The 20,310-nt window shown below is 43.1% G+C and overlaps 1 protein-coding gene across 1 annotated transcript in view; it reads left to right on the forward strand.

The window, feature by feature from the left end:
• The window catches only part of CTDP1 (CTD phosphatase 1), a 115,375-nt gene extending 97,354 nt beyond the window's left edge, over positions 1 to 18,021 (forward strand). The window contains exon 13 of the mRNA XM_086472530.1: positions 17,049 to 18,021. Within this exon, the coding sequence (XP_086328656.1) occupies positions 17,049 to 17,190 (142 nt within the window). The 3' untranslated portion in view covers positions 17,191 to 18,021. The remainder of the gene's footprint in view (positions 1 to 17,048) is intronic.
• The last annotated feature ends 2,289 nt before the right edge of the window (positions 18,022 to 20,310 follow it).

Raw genomic sequence — 20,310 nt, forward strand, 5'->3', positions numbered from 1 at the left:
ATTTGAATTAGAGAAGAAAAGGTACAAGTTTTAGGAAAACTAGGAGAAAAGATGTGAAGTGGCAGGGATAGGTTGATGTAAGGATGGTTCTGGAGGGGGCAGAGGGAAGAGAAGACAGCAAAGTTGTATCTGAAGACAGTGGAGAGGAAAATACACTCTTGTAAATCAAAATCATGTCCTTTGGATGTAAAGCACCACGTACATTGCATGGCAGTCATTGCTGGAGTTTCTTCACCCTTTCTGTGAGAGGTACAGCCCTTTTGGGGATAATGGGATGGTTGCATTTTCTATTAGATGCGTCTTGCAGAGGCTCCCAAGCTGGAGAAAAAGTTTCTGAATCATACTCTTAATGTCTTAAGAGTTCAAGTACAGTAGTGCCCATCTTAGACATTCTCTGTCAGTTAGTCCTGCTGTAGTATTTTAAAGCCCTGTAATGGCTCAGGCTTCCTGTTTTCTGAAGCCGTTCTTCTAGATGAAAATGCCATCGCATCTTTCTAAAAGTAAAAATGTGAATCAGTAATTCCCATGGGCTGGCTGAGGCTTTTGTGCTCCCTGTGTTCCTGATCACTTGTTTTCTCCCTTCAATATCATCTGTCATCTTCCTTATTTCCTTAGGTTTCAGAAAGTTGTCAGCTGTTTCCATTTCATAAGAGAGGTAATTTTAAGATTTTTGAAAGGACAATTGACAAAACCCTACTTTGCTTTTAGAAGGAGACTGTCAACTCTATTATGGCCTCGAAATGGCTTCCTCTTAAAAATCACAGTCCTTACTGCATAGTGTAGATTTACGTGTGACTCAATTCTTTCCCATCTGGGGATCATAAGGGATGGGAAGGAGAAGACTGAAGCCCATGATTGGGCATTATGGACATAAAGCTATGTTCTGCACACAAAACAATATCAATAACCTTCTCCGCAAGAAGACATTTTAGATGATTGCTGTTTTGTATATGCGGTGAAAATAAAGCATTTTGAAGGGAATCGTTTTTCTAGTGAAACCGCTAGATATTAATACAAAGAGATCAGCTTTTAATAGATACAGTCATAGTTTCTTCTTACCTTAACCAATTATTAAAAAAAAAAAAAAAAAAAGAGAGGAAGGACCTGAGGAGCCCAGGCATTGGTTCTGAGGTGTAAACCCTGGTCTAATGGAAGGATCTGTGCTGCTCTTGACCTGGGCAGTTTTGCCCTGAAGATTCATCAGTGAATTTTGCAGGAAACTGACTGTGTATTCTTATTAAAACATATTTCGTATGCTTGTCTGGAATATAATCTTATGTATTCTCTGTGAGTCTTTCTAATGCTTAAGAAGAAATTGATTAACAGTATGAAAATCAGGGCATTTAAGAAAGGTATATTGTATGATTAAAGCAGGCTTTGTGCTTGCAGCGTCATTTGGGAAGCTTGGAAACGTCAGGTTTCTTCTAGTATGATTCTTGATGGTGACATATTTTTCTTATTTCTATGGTAAATTAAGAGATTAAACAACAGTGTTGCCATCCATTAACCTTAGATTTCTTCATAACTTGTATTATAGTTTATGGTTGTATTTTGAGAGGGTAAAAACTAAGAACCGCTTTGTGGATTCCTTTCAGAATACTTCAGGGAGATTACCTTTTCCTACTGTGCATTTGTGCCTCCTGAAGTATTACATCATGTTTCAGATGAAGGTACTTGGGCTGTATTTGAGAAATGGCAGAAATGTGTAGATTTCACTGATCTTCGAAAGCCAAGCAGCAAAAAGAGTACCCATCACTAGAGAGGAACTGGTATGAGGAAGCACACATCAATTCAAAATAAACTTTATTTTGTTCCAGTTAAGGTACCTCAGGTTTTTCCAACCAGTTTTCAAGGAAGAAGTACAATGTTTTTAAATGAAAATAGGAACACAACATTACAAATGCAAAGCTGCAACTCCTTCAGAACTAGATGCTACTCATACATGTATGGGGTTTTTTTTCCTTCATATAAAGCCCACTCTTAATCCTGTGGAAAGCAGGAAACTCTTTAAGTGTAGATTTGTTATTACCCAGAAGATACAGTACCAGTGGAGTGACAGAAATTACATGCGTGCGTGACTAGACCTCTGACATGTCACTGTCTGTGCTGCGACGGGAAGGATGTAAGCACAGAATAAGCTGGTTTCCAGAGTGACAGAAACCTTAGAATGACATAGTAATTTTTTTCAAGTCCCCTTTTGTTTCAAACAAAAAAATAAAAAAATCTTTTTGTCTTTGCGGTTACGTAATGTGCACAATACTAATTCCAGAATAAAGGCATGGAAAACATGGAGTATTTAAAGTACTAGTCTTGCTTTGGGAGTACCTTAGTATGGTAAGCAGATTAAAAGCAACTGCTTTTGCCATCCAGAGCTTGCAGTAACAAAGTCAGTTTTGCAAGAGACTGAGGGTTCTGACAAATGGGCGGTTGTAGGTAGGAATTTAGGGGAAGTAGTGTCTTCATCCTACTCTTCTGTGCTTATTCAGCTATTGAAGAGGAAGGTCCTTGTTCTAAGAATCCGGGCACGTGTATGTCACTGATATACATAGCACGAGCGATAGATGCGAAGTCTGCTTCAGGAGAAACCGCAGAAGGACATCATTCACTTCATAGCTGCTGCTTATAGATTCTGAAATACTTTCAGCTGCTTGTTGATGGGTTCTTGCAAAGGCCTAATACAGTATCTGTTAATTAAAGAGGAACATGCATTTTGGAAAGCCTTAGATCATTAACGGGATAAGAAAAAAAAAAAAGTCACAGGAGAGAACAGTGAGAGTGTAAGCTTTCACACGTTCAGACTATTAACTGCAGCTAAAATTAACCAAGGTGCTGGTTCATATTTAGATCATGAGACTTGAAATGGTGTTGTACTTCTCCATGTTTCCTACAAGGAGCCAGTGCAGAGCTTGTGCATGTTTGCTGAAAGTGTAAAGCTGCTAAGTTTCCATTGCAGCTTTTTTTTTTTTTTCTCCTCTAAAATAGAGATGCTCAGCCTCCTAGAGGCTTTTGAGAGCGAACTGTACAATCTAAAAAGTCCTCTGGCCCAGCCAAGCAAACCCGGGTGCAGAATTAATGCGAAAAGCACCTGGCCTGGTTGTGCTGTGGGCTGCCCTAGAGCCTGCGTTACCCTCGGGGCAGCTCCTTGAGGCGTAGCTGGGCCATTCCCACAGCCCTAAAACGCCCGGAGTTGTGGTTGGGCCTGCGCGATCCCCGGCGCCGTGGAAGAGAGCTCTAGCGAGCGGGGTGGCTGCCTGCCTGCTCTCCCAGGCCTGCTCGTGGCCCGCTCGCAGCCGCCGCAGCGGGGTGGAGCGCGTGTCGGTGTGCTGCCGGCTGTTGTACGGCCGGCGGCGGGGGTGTCGTCCTTGTCAGCTTCCATATTCGTGCTAATGCATGGGGGGGGGGGGGTTATAACACTTCTGTGGCAGGTGCCATAGCTGAAGTTCAGGGGAGTGACTGGTTTTTGCTGGTTTCTCCTGGGATGGTTCCTTCTGAAGAGAATATCTGAACTACTTTTCTTATGCAGTGCTCCTAAACCCCTTGAATAAATTGTTTCTCAGTTACATTCATATCCACAAAACATGAGGTTTTTTCAAATCAAGCCTATGGAATATAAACAGCAGTTGAATTTTTTTTAATCTTCTTTCTTTTTTCTGAGAGATTTTTTCTCAAGTCTCTCTCCATATGGATATGATGTTGCTTTTTTGCCAACTTTGTTTAGCATTTGGTGGTATAAGTGAAGTATTCTCCACTTTAACTATCATCTAAATCTAATAAGTTTTACATTAAGTATAATGTAAGTTGTTAGTTCTATAAATATTTTATTTCATTGTTCACTAAATAGCTGGACAGTGATACGTTGAACTTTTGTGAGGTATTTTAACATGATTCTGTGGTATCTTCACATTTCCCTCCACCACGTGGAGGATTCAAATTGCTAAAAGGTGTGTAAACTGCACCAGGCTGCTTTTCTCACAAAGTGATGGTTTATAATCCCTGTGTTTCTGTTGGACGATGTCAGACAAAGTTTGAAAATGCTCTGAAGTACAGTCTGGCTAGAGTGACCATCTGCCTTCAGCTTCTTTTGCTGTCTGCTGTGAACATACCTGAAGTTGTTCAGATGCAATAATATAATATTATCCAGTCCAGGTGTGTCTGTGTGTGCAGTTAACATAACTTGAATTGTACATGGTATCGAGGTTGTACCTGTTAATGGACATAGTGATTATGCAGTTGAGATCGGGAAGAGAAGTGTCTGTGTAAAGTGAAAAATAGCATAGACTTCTCTTATAATAAGTGTTTTCAGTAACAGACTTGAAATCTAGTGTGCCTTCGTATATAGAGAATTTATTGAAAACTAAGTGATCAATACTGTTTTTTCTTAATGGGTTTTCCCACTTCAGTACTGTGTGTCTTAACGGTGCAAGTCTACATGGTGCTTAAGTTCTACCTGTTCTAAATCTTCAGGGGAAGGATGGACAGGCAATTAAAAGTCTGTATGTTACTAGACTTAGGAAAGTGATGCTAAAATATATCTTTATTTTCTCAATTCACTTTAACACTAAATGAGATTCACTTGCACTTTTAAGAAGTGTGTAGATATCTGCAAAATGAACTGAAAATCTAAGTTGCTACTTTTTTTTTCTAGTTTATACAAGAGCAGAAGTTTGGAACCGGAATGTAGGTCATCAGGCATACAAGTATTTAGCTTGTTCTCCTTGTGCCCTTAAATGTGCTAATAAATGCTAAAGTATGTACAGGAATTGCTGTTATTCTTACATTTCTCTTTTCTAAGTCTTGTCATCTGTAATGATTTAGTGAATCTGTGTATAACTTAAGAGTTCTGGGTGAAATAATGAAATTGATTTCTCACTAATGCAGCAATGTATTTGAAGTAGAAGTATTTCTGCAGTCACTGCCTTTTATCGCTGCAGAGCCATTAACTAATAGCTTCCATCCCAGGACAATGGAGAGGCTAGAGCCTGAGGGAAAATAATTTTCTATAATAGATCTGCAAAAAGCACAAGTCTACACAGCTGGATTTTGCAGAAGCAGACTATAGCAATCAAGTATTTGTTCCTATCCTTTTAGAAACAGTGAGGGCTGAAAAGTGATGAGAGGCATTCACATAATCAGAGAGAAAGAACAGGGAAGAGAGACGTGCTTTCTAGCAGGGGGTTCTTGTTGAACTGTGAGACCTGAAGGAGCTGAAGAAGAAAGTGCAAAGCATTGCAAAACAACACCTCTGTTTGGAGAAGAGTCCATGTGCAGCAGGGAGGATCCTGGCACCCTTCGAGGACCCCGACCTTAAGCCTCAGGAGTGATCTCGACTAGTGAGAGGAAGACGTTAGGTGAACATGTTTGTCTTTTTATCTAGCTCCGTCTTCCTTGTGCTTCTGCAGTAAAGATGAGCTTGTCTCAGAATCGAGGAGCGTTTTGTTCGCTTTAATTAGCGTATCCCTGCTAAGTGAACTGTAACATCAGCCCTGCTGAGGCCCGAGTTGGAGGATAGAGTATGCGTAAGCTACCTGGGAGTCAGAAGAGCCCTGGGCAAGTCCTAGGCACCTACAGCAGAGGTGCACAAGATGAAAGAGAAGAGCCTGCGCTGACGAGATCCCAGCCTAACCCCAACCCAGGGAAATAGGAGCTGGTGGTTGACCCCACCTGAGGAGCTCCTCGAGAGGGAGAACTCCTGATAGGTAATGCTACTGCTTGAGATGGTTTTGAATGGCCCCACAGCCAACAGGACAGACAGGAGTGGAGAGTTCTCAGAACAATGTACGAAGGGCAGTTGTCTGATCCTGGCCCAGCTGGGAGAGGTGCTGTTGCATGAAATATTTTATTTAGGTATTTCCTAGATCCAGAAAATGCCAAGAGTACAATTGAAGTGTGAAGAAATGAAGGCTGCAAGAAACCAGGATAATGGGAAATGAGTTTGGAGTTCTTGATTTGGTCTGCTTAAGGGTCTGTTACCTGTTCTGCCACCTCATAGAATCAGCAGCTCCAGCTTGGCTCCCATGACTGCCAGAGCGAGAGGGGGAGAACTAGAAACCTGAGTGGATGTGAAAAACCTGAGCTTTTCAAGGGGAGGAGTAGGAAAAACATTTCATGTTGTCTTTGAATTCAGAGCACTTGTGCCCCACACAGGGACAGTTCCTTGCTCTGATGGGACCTGAATTCAGAGAAGAAACTAAGCATCGGATTGTTTTGGAATAATTTCTGTTTCTCCACAGGAGCAATTAACAATACCAGGCTCCAGTATCCTGCTCCCACTCACATAAGAGATACAGTTCCTCCAGCAGTGGGTGGATATTTAAACACTTACCACCACTACCCCATTTCAGCGGTCCATAGATACTAATGTTAACTTGCATCTGTGGCTTTGAAGGAATGGAGGGGTAAGGAAGCCTTAAAGTAGAAGTTTGGGGTGAGGAAAACCAGTAACATATTGCTACCGTGTGTCTGTGAGAAAGCGGGCATGACAACTGTGAAGAATAGCCTAGGGTTGGCCCTCAGGTAATTTAGGCAGCCTTTTTTTTCCCTTTAGTCAGGCTGAATGCTTCAGTGCAATTTATAAGCTATTAAACAATTTATGGTTTTCCTTAGTAAGATGTATAGATATCTAAATATCTCTTGAGAATAAGGAAACCAAGAAGTACATTAACAACTGTTAGCAAAGGGGTTTAATCCTTCCTTCTATGCCACCGTTGAGACCTAGGACATTAGCAAGAATGCTGTAGGGCAACATTGTTCGATCGGGATAAACAGCTGATGTATTACAACTCTCTAGTTTCCCTAATGAATTCTAAAAGTACTTTAAATTTCACATAATAACTAATGTGCATTAATCTTGACCCCTGCAAGCCTGTAATGGCTGCTAAACAGCAGTGCCTATCAACATTAAAATGCTTGCTTGAAGCATGGGCTAAAAATGTTGGTAGAAGAGAAGCAGTGCTGCTTCTCAATGCAGGGGGCCTGGGAAACCTGGGAGTGAAAATGGGTAGATCTTCCCGTTTCTGAGTACTTTATTAATCATTAGGACTCCTTGTAGCTTCTTCCACGGGGAAAAACAGTCAGATTTTGTAGGAAACTTGATTCCAGAAGTCTGTTGTATCAAGCTGGTTGTGGAGAATTCTCTCTGCATTGTTATCAGCCAAGCATATGAAAAACAGACTATGGATGTTTTAATTCCCCACCCCACAGTAGATGTCACAGCAGCAAACGTGTCCTTTGCCATGTGCCTCAACTGTGTTGCCACTGCGTTGCACAGAAGGGGCCCCTGCTCGCCGAAAGGAACATCTCCTTTTCTGAGCCTTGCTTTGCTGTTTCTCAAACCACTAGTGTGCCTCAAGTGCTTTTAACTATCCCAGGAAATATTTCTGGTGAACTAAATTGAACACATGACAGGTTTTTTTGCCAGTTACAGAGAAATAACCCATCAGACAAACCACACCGTGTTAAATGCTCATACAAAAGGTAGTCATACCGGGCAGAGGACCTGCAGACCTTGCAGATGCGATCAACGGAAATATAGAAAACACATCTCTCAGCTGCTGTTGCTGTTCACGTCAGACCACTCTGTTGGGAATGGTAGTACCTGAAAGTCTAAGATGTTTAGCATGCCAGGTATTAACAAGGGTGGGTAACCCACACCTGAGCTGGGGGTCCAGAACGGCCTGCAAAATCTTGGTATGTGGCCGGGCTTCTCCTCTTGGCCACGGCTGCACACATGCACTACCCCCAGGCTTGGAGGTGAGGAGGGAGCAGGGCTGTGTCTGAGAGCGCCCTTGCTGCAGACGGTTCTGCTGTGAAGCATGCTCAGTCAGCTTGGAGAGGGACGGCAAAGCGATTCTGTTCCTGCCGTCACAGAGTGAAGTGTCTGATCTTTCTCCCGGTCAGGCCCCTGCCTGGCGTGTCAGACCATGCTCCTGTCCCAGCACCACTGTGGCCGTCTTGTTCTCGGTGTCAGGAAAGAGAACAACTTGTTGCAGTCTTAGTTTTTGTTAAACATTTGAAGTACTGTGCCTGTCTTGATAGTCATTTGGGGCCCGGAGAAACTCCTTTTCACGCTTTCCTCTTGCGGGCATCCCTATATCCAGGTAACTTGAAATTGTACTTTATGTGAGCCTGGGGCAGGTACCACTGCGTCGATAAGACAAGGCTCGGTAGCAGCCTGTTACTCTGGATTGATAATAGATATGAAGCATCTTCTCCTTCAGATGTTCTCTTCATTAGAGGTATGGGAAAGGCCGCAGGTGAACAATGCAGCGACTCTGGGTTTTGGACAGCACCATCAAAACAGTTAGCAACTGCCCAACAGAAAGTACAGATCGAGTATAAACTGCCCTTGCTAGTTCAAATTTGTTCTGGAAAAATTGAGAGAAGAAATTGTAGAGCAGCTTGTAGATGGGATCAAGTACTGTTCGTCAGTAGAGCTGTGATCTGCTGCACCGGGTAGTGTGTCGTACCTTAGCTAGTGTGAGAACAGCAGGTACGGGGATTTCTGTGTGGCGTGATTTGATTTGGCAGATAGGGTGGCATATGCCAGTTCCATCCAGATGGAATTTGTGGTGCTCAGTGATCTAGTATTGTAGAGATCCAAATCTAATGAATGTAGATCCACTTTTTAGGGAGTTTGTTAGTATTGCACAGTTGAAGAAAGGTGGTTAGCATTCTGGTTTGAATGTATTGCATGTGTTGGTATGCTCTGATACATATGAGAGATATATATATATAAAAATGATATACATATTAAAATGATATATATATAAAATATATTTGTAAATCAAGCCTTGGCACCACTTTCCTCTGTTTCTCATGGAAACCAGCAATTTCTAGCCCAAATTTCTAACAAATTTAGGTTCAACATTTCCTCTACCCAGAGGTTACTTCCTGCCTTGACGTCATTTCCTCTGGTAATTTACTGGCTTTTATAAAACATCCTGAAGCATCCTGGAATGTCTGAAGCAGAACGTTGACTTAAAATACAACTTTTTAATGATGATAAATTATTTCTAGGTTCTTTATGGCTTTGTATTCCACTGCTGTTGTATCTCTAGAGTCTGTTTTACTGCATGGAAAAAAAGACTTACTGTCTAAAATTTCTACCAATAAATAAAGAAAAATCTATGCTGGCAGCACTGGGAATTTGGGGAAGGAGGAGGTGGGGGTATGGGGAGTGCCAAGACAGCATGTCTTGCCATTGGCAGTGCTGAAGTTTTCTGGTAAATAAACAGCAGCGGAGGGATGTAATGTTCCAGGACAACGTTGTACAATAGGGAGAAGCGAATCCCGCGGCTGACGGACAGTCGAGCGATCTCGCTGCCGGTTTCTAGCACTGCCACGGCATCACCCGCACCCTCACAACGGCTCTAGTGCCCCAACACCTGCACCACAAGGTGATGCTCGCTGAAGGCTGACGGGAAAGACAGTGGACAACTCGCTCTGCTGGAGGATGGAACTGGCCTACTGCACCGTTAGGCAGGCAGCAGAGCCACTAAATGGCGGGACTGCCCCGTTGAATCCTCTGGGAACGCGAGGAGGAGGATGACGGGCTTCCCTCTTTTGGCAGGAGTGAGCTAGAACATTTCATGAAAGAATATACCTGCGTGGAAAGAGTGTACATATTTTCCCCCCTTGGAGTGCAACATTTTAAAGGAATTTGAAGTCTTTTTCGTGCTCCAGTGGAGATGGCGGTGTTACCAGTATCCATAGGGTAGGTCAGGTGTTTTGTGTTATTTTTGATATTTTATGATGAAACAGATGTTCTTAGTCTTGTGAGCAAAGCCATTATTCAGTGAATGGACATCTCGGAAGGATGTGTAGGTTAGCTATTTGCAGTTTAATCTCAATAATTTATTGAAAACAATGACAAAGTAATAGAAGAGCTAGTAAAAATGAGTTAAAAGCTTTGACAAGTTTACCTTAGCTTTCATTATAACTTAGTGTAGCCCATAACACACATATTAACATGCATATTAAGATAACCTGTGAATATCCCATTTAAAAAGCCCCCACCTAAGTAAGAGCTGACCAAATCCTACTTCCAGCCTCCTTGGTTAGCACAGTCAGCGTGTTATGAGCAGAATTACATCTTTAGTTGTTCGGATGCCCGATGATCCATCATGAAGAAAGTTCTCGGTGTTTGGGTGATGCTGACCAGGACGGCAGGGCAGGTGGACGCCAAGCATTCCTCTGCAGCTCTAGGTCTTCAAACTGGAGTTGTGCTCCACTATACTGGCACAGGGGTACCTCCACGTGCACGGTACGCTCCTGTGAGAAAAATGAAGGTAGCTTGGCTTTTCTCAGAGAAATCAGGTGCTGCTTCTTTGCTGACTCCTTATTGTGATGTACGGTTTTGAATTTCCTAAATTGCCCCTGCATCTTACTTCCTTTTGCCCACTTTTCATCTTAATTTTTTTATTGCATGCTACCATTTTTTAAAACAACAGCTCCTATTTAGATCTTTAGTGAGAACTAAAGTTCTTCATCGCTATCTGAGACTATCTCCTGCCGCGCTTCCTGGAACAGAAGCTAGTTTAAATGACACCATTTTCAAAGGACCTTTTTCAAACCGAGCCCAGGTAGAGTTGCTACGCTGTACCCGTTGGGCACTGGTGAAGGAAGGCTTGAAGCTTCCTTTGCTCCCTGCTGATCCTTGGTACCTCCTGTCACGGCCTCCTAGAGCTACCCAGAATCTCTACAGAGCTGTAAATCTGCCGTTTGTTGTCAGCATGGGTGATATCTGTAAACTAGAAGCCGGAGAGAGAAGTTGATTCAAACAACAAAGGCTGGTTTAGCTTTAAAAATATGGATGTACATGTACTTTTTGTCTGAATATTGGCTTGTTTCCCTGTTGGGAGCTTATTCACATGCAGTCGTCTGGAAAGGGGTGAGGTTGTTCAGGAAAGGTTGATAGATCATCGTGTTTCTGTTTGTTTACTGTAGGATTAGGAGATGATATGCCAGAGTGCATCCGTGCATTTTCCATTATGGAAGTGTCAGGTAACAGTCTGGTGTTTCACATATTGAAAAGGATATTTAATTTTCTGTTGTCTTCTACAAATCAATGGTGAGAGTGTTATGTGATACAAAACTGCCACTGTCACGTCTGCCTTCGAAGCAGTCGGTGTTACACGTCGTAAACATCTTCTTATAACAACTACACGGATTATTTTTAAACAACTTGACGTTAATAAAATAACAAGTAATATTTTAGAGTTATAGTTTATTTATCTGTGATTTAATTATATAAGCAAAATTGTAAATTCAACTTTCTAGTTTTGCATTATCCCGTTTAACTATTATCTGTATCTAATTAGTTTAATGCAGAGAAAATTAGTTCAGCGCACAGTCTTTCATTTTAAAGCTTTATTGCTACTTTGTTTGATTTTGAAATATCCGAAGCGAATGTTTAATTGGTAAGAAATAACCATTTGCAATGAGTTGGGGTGGGGTTCTGTTACTAAACTTTCCTGTTGGTCTAAATATCAGGAGAATACAGCCTTGCCAAATGGACGGTTTGGGCAAAATGTATAAAATATCTGCGTTGACACATTTCTGAACCTGTTTGAAATATTTCATGACTTCCTGACTTTAAAAACTTTCTTTCAACTTAGACATACATTGAGTGTTTACTTCAGAGAACTATAAAGCTGTTGTTAAAAGAGTTTTAAAAGTTTCCAGATAGTTTCTCACCACTAGAATAGCGTGCGGGTGTGCTGAGTTTTCAAGCAGAAAGGTACAGAATTGAATTAGATCTCACTTTACCGTTGCGTTCGTTGAAATACGTTTTGGAGCTGCCAGTTGGAGTTGGTGGATTTCGGCAGAGCTGTTTTTTGCGAGGAGCCTCAACAGCACGCTGTTCATCCAACTGCAGGCTCTCGTTCTGCACGCTGGGCCTGTGCAATAAACATTCTCTGTGCGTTTTTCTGCATATGAGATTTCTGGAACATCCTGTAATCCCGACGATACCGTCGGATGAACTCACCAGGAAACACGTGAGGTGTCTGGCGTTTGTTCCTGCGACACTAAACATTGTCCTGTTTGTCATAGCATGAGCGTGAAGTGAAAACACACACTCCAGCGTGCCCGTACGGGGCTGGTGCTGTTTGATGCTCTTAGGGCCGCGTGCTTGGCAGCGTGCTGTGCCGGGGCCGGAGCGGAGCACCAGGACGGAAAATCCAGCGTTCCTGCAGAGCTGTGCGAGGCAGCTTGCCAGAAGGTGGGCACCTGAGCTTTGCAGGCCTGCCCTGCGCTATTGCTCACCAAGCATTTGCGAAAGATGTTGCTGTGGATCCGGCGTTAAGCAAATATATCTGCAAAACTTGGAACATCTCCCTGAAAATGTAATCATCCTGTCTGGCCTGCGTAATGAGTTAGTGCCACAACATTGGTTTTTGGTCTGTGTGTGCTCAGATCTCACGGCCTTTACCCTTGTTAGCCAAGTGCTGGCAGCTTCAAATGGGTTGAAGGACAGTTTCCCTGGTTTGCCAGCTCGGATTCGTAACAACTGAAGGACGTGCCACGGAACTGGTTTATCTAAATAAATGGTTCTCATAGACAAATACGGTGGGACTCAAATTCTTGTGGCGTTACCGAACCCGGCATCGCCTCCTCTCCAGTGTGGAAGGAGTTTACAGAAAGCTATGGTCTAGGTGTGCGTGGAAACTGGGACAGACCTTCCGTGTGGGACTCGAGAGCTGTGCCTGGGGCGGCGGAGGCAGCTTGCAGGGATGTGATGCTGTTGGTAGGCACCAAGCTGTGCCAAAACGCCCTGTCCAAACCATGGCCTTCCAAACTGCTGGCGGCTGCTGCGTGAGCATTCTCATTAGAGAGTAACTTGACTGTATTTGGTACCAAATTTGAGTCCTGATTTATGATGTCAGTGCTGTAAGCTGGTTGCTTGTAAAAGACTAAACACATTTAGTCTGCAGGCTGTACTTTGTTACTGTACCAATTTGAGGAGCTATTGAAAAAAAATCAGGTCAATTTGCAGTAATTTAGAAGTTTACTTCTTACCAGAGTAGGGATGGCAATCGTGGGTATTTGGTGTTTAAGGTGTACGTGAACATTTATTTAAATACTTGCCATAGTTTGCTTTTGCAAGTTTAAAACCAGGTTTGGAAGAGGTTTCAGTTTGCTGTGTCTAAAACAAGGGCTGTGCTTTGAGTTCCTTTGCTTATTAGATGTTTCTATTTTAAGGTAGCACTACGTTTCTTAAAAGGGTGCCGTTGGGATGCAGAACAGACCAAAGACAATCTGCTTTTCAGTTAATAGAGAAAAATGGCTTTTCCAACATGATTTGTTTTCCACTAACTACAAATTAAGGCCTTAAGATAACAGAAGAAACAAATACTGGACTTTTTCACTGCTTTGTTCCCTATGGCACTCTCAGTGCACTGAATTTAAATTATAAGAATGAGGTTTTCGTTTGACCTGTAGTTGTGCTTTGCAATCATGTTTTGGTGATCATTTTAACACATCGAGAGCTGAATAGTTTTTTTCTTTTCAATAATTTCTCCTGTGCTATTTTTCACGTGCGTACACCATGCTCTGTTGCAACTCTGTGATGTCTGCCCTTCCCGTCTCTTCGTTTGTATTTCTCATTCGCATTCTGTAGGTTCAGTTTTCCTGAGAATAACTTTCATACATGTATAATTACAAGTGTGGGGGGTTTTATTTTAATATCATTATCAATTACACTGGTGAACTGGTTGGCCTCCTAGTGCTGGGTATTGCAAAGGGAAAATATTTAATGCAAAGTGAATATGAATTGTACAAGTGTTTTCATGGAGTTGTCAGATATTTCAGGTTCTACATGCAGGCTGTTGGAAAGTTTCATTGTTCATTTATGAGGTTAAAGATACTTGGTTGTTATTTATATGTTTGGTTTTTAAGAGCAGTCAAGTAAAATTCCTTTTAAAAATGCAGATCAGGCTAATCGAAGCCTGCAACATACTGCTGAATCATTTTCTGTATATATTATGAAGGATCCCTGCATGTGCTTAACTTTTCCACTCAGAAGTGTTGTGCACTATGGCTCTGAAACAGGAATTGACAAGGAGCGGGCACAAAATAATGAGGAAAATATACATTTTAAATTGTTTGTTATGTTAATAGATAATGGTGCCGTGGGGATATACTGCTTTTCTCTGAAGATAGAAATTATTAATGGCATGTTAACTCTCTTTTCTGAATCTGCAAATGAAGAATGCAGCACTAGAACTGCTGTTCTTCCCTCATACTGCTGGCAGAGTTAGCTTTGCATCGCATTTCATAATACTCATGTAAATGTCTTTGGAATAGCTCTGAAGCTCCAGTTTACAGTACACAAACAGTGTGCTTAATAAGAGCAATCCTCACATTCTCGAGAGATTTTTTTGATTCTTCTAGCAGAGCACTAGTGGTTAGCTGTGTTTTCTTTTTCGGCTTTGATGGGGTTTTCCCTCCCCATGGGTGAGGCAGCTTCCCTGTCTAGATTGAGCAGAGCTGTCATCCCAGCCTGACCAAAAGAACAAGAACTGACAAAACAGATCACATTCAGCCTTTTGCCCTTCCAAAGGTACTGTTTACTACAACGGAATGAGGGATGAAAATACGTCAGGACTGTCCCTTAAAGTTTTGTGGAAAGGCTCCTTGTAGACTGGAACTCCATTCTTTAATTAACGAGTATTTCAGGTCCCTGTATTTTGTTGATTGTCCTCACTGAAATCCAGTTGCTGTGGAGTAGATTTAAATAAAAAGGTGGCTTTGTTGCATAAATTAGTAATTTTTCTAGCCCTTACTTTTAAGAAATCATTAACTGGCAGGGAAATACTGTTTCTTCGTAGACCTGTTCTTTACAGGATCTTTGCTATTGATTTAGGTCCCAGCAAACTCACAGCATCTGGGCTGGCTCTAAAAACCTGCTTGTCCTGCCACGTTCCTTCATACATCACCTGTGGTTGCGTGTACGTGTTTCACATGCGTAAACGATAGCGGTCAGGCTGTTAACCTCGTTTTTCGGTCGGTAATACCACCGGTTTCCGCAGATGCAGCGTCACAAGCAGATGAATACCAACGTTTTCAGCCGTGAACATGGTGTCACAGATTCCCTCCATGTCTGTGTGTAGCTCTGTCTCTCGGTTAGCACTACGTCTATATTGCTTAGCCACTGCTTGTTAAATACACACAACTTTTTTCTTCTTTTGCTGAGTAAGACTCTTTCAGCTTTAATTCCCAATTAGCTTTGCTCTAGCTAATAGTATCATTAGTGCCTAAAGTAGTGCTGTATCTCTGAGGGCTGAAATCATCACCAAGTGAGCAAGTGCAACTCAAGCTGCCTGCATTTCGAGAGCTCTTAGTGGAAATGTGCTATGGTTTCTTCCAGCTGGGCATTTTCAGTCGAAGCACTTCCTCGTCCGAACTGCGTGCTACCGCAGGCTGCGTGGAGATCAGCATCACGCCTCAGAAACTGCCTTTTGGGGTGGACTAGGCTGCATTTAGTGCCCCGTAACGCCCTCAGCGGGCCACGCTGGAGTTTCAATAGCAAAATATTCAGGAAATGCTCTCACCTCGTCCCATTTTGCCTTGTTAGGGATTTAGACCCCAGGCTGAACCCCGCGGCTTCAGCCTCGCCTCCGTGGCCAGGCTTAGCTCTGCTCCACCCGGCGCAGAAGGACTCGGCTCGCAGCGGTGTCAGGGGGGCAGCTGTGGTGGATCGCTTGGGCCCAGGGGTGCAGCAGAAAGGACCAACAGGTCCTGCTCGCGCCCCCGTCAGGCTCCTGACTTCAAGCCCTGTCTTGCCCGTCTCCCTGAAAAGCAAAGAAAGGGGAGGGCAGGCGTCGCTCCGCCAGCCTACAAGTGAAGCAGCCTGGGCTCCTGATGTTTTGGGGAAAATGGCAACAAGTGTCTGTATAAGTAAAAATTGCTTTGCATCTCAGCGTTGCATACCAGCTCACAAGTTTGACTGTTAATCTTTGTATTTATTTCTTTTGGATATACATAGTTCAAGTCAGTATTTGTCTGAGGTCTTTCATGCTGTATACTCTCAGAAGTAAAGGGGCCATTGTTAAATTGCCGCTTTTTGCTGAAAGATAAAGGATCGTTTTCTTAATTTCCCATGATTGCAAGCAGATGCGTTCTCTTCTCAATGAAACCCCACCGAGCAATGGAAAGGACGGTTATTCAAGAGATACCTAACCCCTTTGCGTACATTTTTCTGCTTGAAATTTGATCAAATGGTAGAGGAAGGATTTTGAGGGTGTTTCTACAGCTCGTTATGAATTCTGTGCAATGCAAAGTCTCAACTGTATTTTTGTCTCAGACGTACATGTCTGATATAAAATTCCCTTTTGGCGAGGAAAAGAGATTTTAGGATTCCACAAATTTGGATTTTGCTTATGGCTATGTCCCAGTTGAAGCGCTAGATTTCCCTTGGAGATCTTTCACCACCGAGGAACACGGTTCTTTCGGCAGGGTAGGGTGCACATCAGCTTTCTGTTGAAACGGGTTAATTCGCCGGAGATGCTACGAAATGTGTTGTTCAGCCTGGCAGTACTCATCCAAAGAGACGTAAAAGGGAAGATCGAGACCCCTGCCTTTGGAAGCATGGAAGTGTAGAAGCTGGTGCAGTGAGATTTGGTTAAGCAGTTAAGGTTTTATTTTTATAAAGAAAGCAGCAACGTGAATATTTCGAAATCATACAACAACCTGTAATCTGTTTTGGTAATCTCTCGTTCACACAATGGATTTCGTCTTTCCTTTGGGGTGTGAGGGCAGTAAATCAACTCATTGTTTTCAAACAGTCTTACACTTTGTTTTCATTCCTTGTTCAGAAGAATGGGAGAAACAAAATTAACAGGACTTTGTTCTTTGCACCTACAGCTGACATAAATTGTGTGAACTAACTATTATTTGTTCATTTAGAAGCAAGTGCTGTACTTTTTGTCTACACCTGAAAAACAGTTGAGTCCTTTAGCCCCATTTTTTTCTCATGTTCAATAGTGGTCTGCATTAATAAGCAGTGAGATACCTGGATTGATGGACGTTGTCTCTGTCTGCCCTTCCAGGGGTCACAAGCGCAAACTGGATGAAGAGGACTCTGGCAGTGAATCCAATAAAGAATCTAGCAATGAAGATGAGGAAGGAAGCAGTTCTGAAGCAGATGAAATGGCAGCAGCGCTTGAAGCTGAACTGAACGATTTCATGTGACGCTCACGCAGAAGACAGAATTTGTAATTATGTTTTACTTCCCATAAACCCATCGGACTTCAGATGAGTCCCTTCTGTCAGTACTCAACGTTTTTCCAAAATGCGTGTGTATATTTTGCAAAGCAACACAAGAGGCGACACATTATTTTACAAAATCGGAAACAGATGTTTTTAAGGTGTTTTACTAGAGGAAAATATACTTTTTTAAACAAAAAAAGTATCAAATGGGACTTGGTGTGCTATGCCAAAGACATGTTAGGAGCTCTGCAGAACCTTCGTGTACAGGGCAGCGATACAAAGATTCGTGATTAAACATACATTGTTTAAAATATTACAGTCTGTGGTTTATGGGTAACAGTCTTCAAAAAAAAGGAGGAGATAAAGGAGAGGGAATTGTCTGGGCAGTACAGCAGAAACCTGATGAACTGGTCATCCTTTTCCACAAATAAATGCTATCAAATATAAAAGGATTTTTAAAATAAAAAAGAACGATTTATATTTGTATAGAAACAGAATGTGATATGCAAGCTTTGTGAACTCTGCACTTGACCCACCCGTCATTTGCTTCTAAGAGAATACATAACGATCAAAACTCATGTTTTTAAGTTACTTTGTGGAATAGTTGGGTTCTTTAGGGACATCGTTTAGACTTTTAACATTTCTTCTCTGTAACGGGAAATTTAGCACATCCGTGTGATCCTGTACTGCCATCAGAAGCATATTCACCCATTCGTGTTGTCTTGGAAAGAACGAGTGCTACTTCCGTCTAGATAGGATTTAATTCCTTTGACAAGAGTTCTGATGTAAAGTTTTTGTATATTCTATTTCATATTTGACCCACAAAACAGATTTTCTTTCATTTAATAAAAATTCGTTTTGTATGCTTTGTTTCCCTTTCCGGTTCGTTTGCCAGGCACCTTTCCCTATTCTCTCCCTTTCCTCTGCATGAAAATAAGGAAAACCATTGAAAGCAAGTGCAGGTTTCTAGATTCAGGCAGGGAACTGGGGCAGAGAGCAGCACTGGCTCAGAAGATCCCTTTTCTTTGGTACGTGAACTCTTGCATGCTGACGTTTTCTCAGGTCTCTGACTCGCCTCTGAAGACACCACGAGTTATTGCTCTGGAATTGAATTTCTGAGGCTAGAACCATGGTTTAATACTTAATTGTTAGCAACTGGAGAGACAAGTCTTTTTAAAATGTGTTTGCTAAAGAAGACTCATTAATTCAGGTGTCATGGTTAAAAGGGAAATACTTTCTGGTGCAGAAATACTTATTTTGCCGCTTAGCAGTAAAACAGAACAGTTCAATAGAATCTCAGCCAGTTTACGAGTAACAGCCTGGTTTTCAAAGCTTCGAACGGCGATAAAAGGAAGACGGAAAATAGGAGAATCTTTTCAGATTAATACTGCTTTTCCACTTCAGAGTGCAAGGTCAGCATCCACAAGAGAAAAATAGTGTTTTCTGTCAGAGAATGTTAAACTTCCTGGACATTTACACAGATAGCACATAGCTGCGGTCTGCGGTGACCTGCCTGCTGTAGCTGCCCCTGAAAACAAGCAGGATGTCTCCGAGGGAGTTGCATTGAAAACAGAAGGCGACGATGACTAATACTTGTAAATTGGTAAGTCAAAATACTTTTTTTCCCAGCAACTTCAATGCAGCCTCCCCAGCCTAGCGGAGGATGACTCCTTAAATACTAAAATGTCAGGGGTTGTGGGGTACATTTTGTGTTTTCTGAAATGAACCCCAGTTGAAATAATTTGAAATAATACCAACTTTTCCGGTCACTGTGATGCTGCCAATGGCTTGACAGCACAAACTCCAGCAGAGACCTGTTCTGGCTGCTGATCTCTGCCGGTCAGGCAGCTCTGTGGCAGCGTTCAGGCTCAAGGTAAGCACAGTCAGTGAGCGAAACCGGGTAGGCTGCGGTTAGCTCAGCAGTTGGTTCAAGCTGCTCCTCGGATCCCTCGTCCCCGGCGCGGCAGCTGTCTCGTACTGCTCGTGGAGTCACCCCGTACGCGTAAAGGTTGAGAAGGGTTTTGGTGCGAAAGGCTCTGTCCTCTTCCCACTTTCATAGCTGATGGTTTAACAGGTTAACTAGTGTCTGGGCAGGAGTTCTAAAAGCAGTCAGCGCTCTGCTGCGCCCCATGCCCTCTGGAGCCCTGCGTACACACCAAGCGAGGGCTCTCCACCAGGCAGAGCCGTGTCCCTGCAGGGGACAGTGAAGACTCCTCTGCCTCTGGGGGAGCTGCGGAAATCTGCCGCTGGGGCTGCACACGGAGGCCCTGGGAGCAGGCAGCGTGCTGCCGGAATTATCACAGGATCATAGGATCACAGAACGGTTTGGGCTGGAAGGGACCTTAAAGACCATCCAGTCCCACCCCCTGCCATGGGCAGGGACACCTCCCACCAGAGCAGGTTGCTCCCAGCCCCATCCAGCCTGGCCTTGAGCACTGCCAGGGAGGGGGCAGCCACGGCTGCTCTGGGCAGCCTGTGCCTGTGCCTCACCACCCTCACAGGGAAGAATTTCTTCCCAACATCTAACCTAAATTGAAGCCAAGCAGTTCTCTAACAACCGTTATGACACAGACAATTCTTGTTTTGATGTTAGTCATTCATGTAGCTCTAACAACCCCTGCTCTCCAGTCCTTGGGGTGGGGAGACCTAGTATGGGGGGGGTTGGGAGGCACCAACCCATTACTCACTGCCAGAGCAACCCAGAAGGCACTCAGCCTGCTCTCTGCCTAGAAGTAGACTCCTGCTTATTCAGGTCGCTGTATCTAGTAAACTGGTCACCAGCCTCTCTCTCTGCACGAGAAGGAGAAAGAAAAGAAAACTGAAACTTTAATAGATGGTAAGTTAAATGCCCTGGCTAACCTGCTGGCAAGAAGTCTTTTGATGTATGAAGTTGTCACTCACTCCCACTAACTTATGCTGTCTTCAAAATGCAGGAGCATCCTAGGAAAGGTGACAAATGTGCTTTGTGAAATGCGTTTTAACTCTTTATGAAGTGACCCACATCTCTGGTCTAGTTGTTTTACCCTGCCTCCCCGACCTGCTTCTGTTCGGTAGGTAGCTAGCACGGACCCACTGCCAGGAAGGCGCTCTCAGAGCAGAAGC

This window comes from Leptosomus discolor, chromosome 13 (genome assembly GCF_034619465.1).
Source record: "Leptosomus discolor isolate bLepDis1 chromosome 13, bLepDis1.hap2, whole genome shotgun sequence".
In the NCBI taxonomy this organism is placed as follows: Eukaryota; Metazoa; Chordata; class Aves; order Leptosomiformes; family Leptosomidae; genus Leptosomus; species Leptosomus discolor.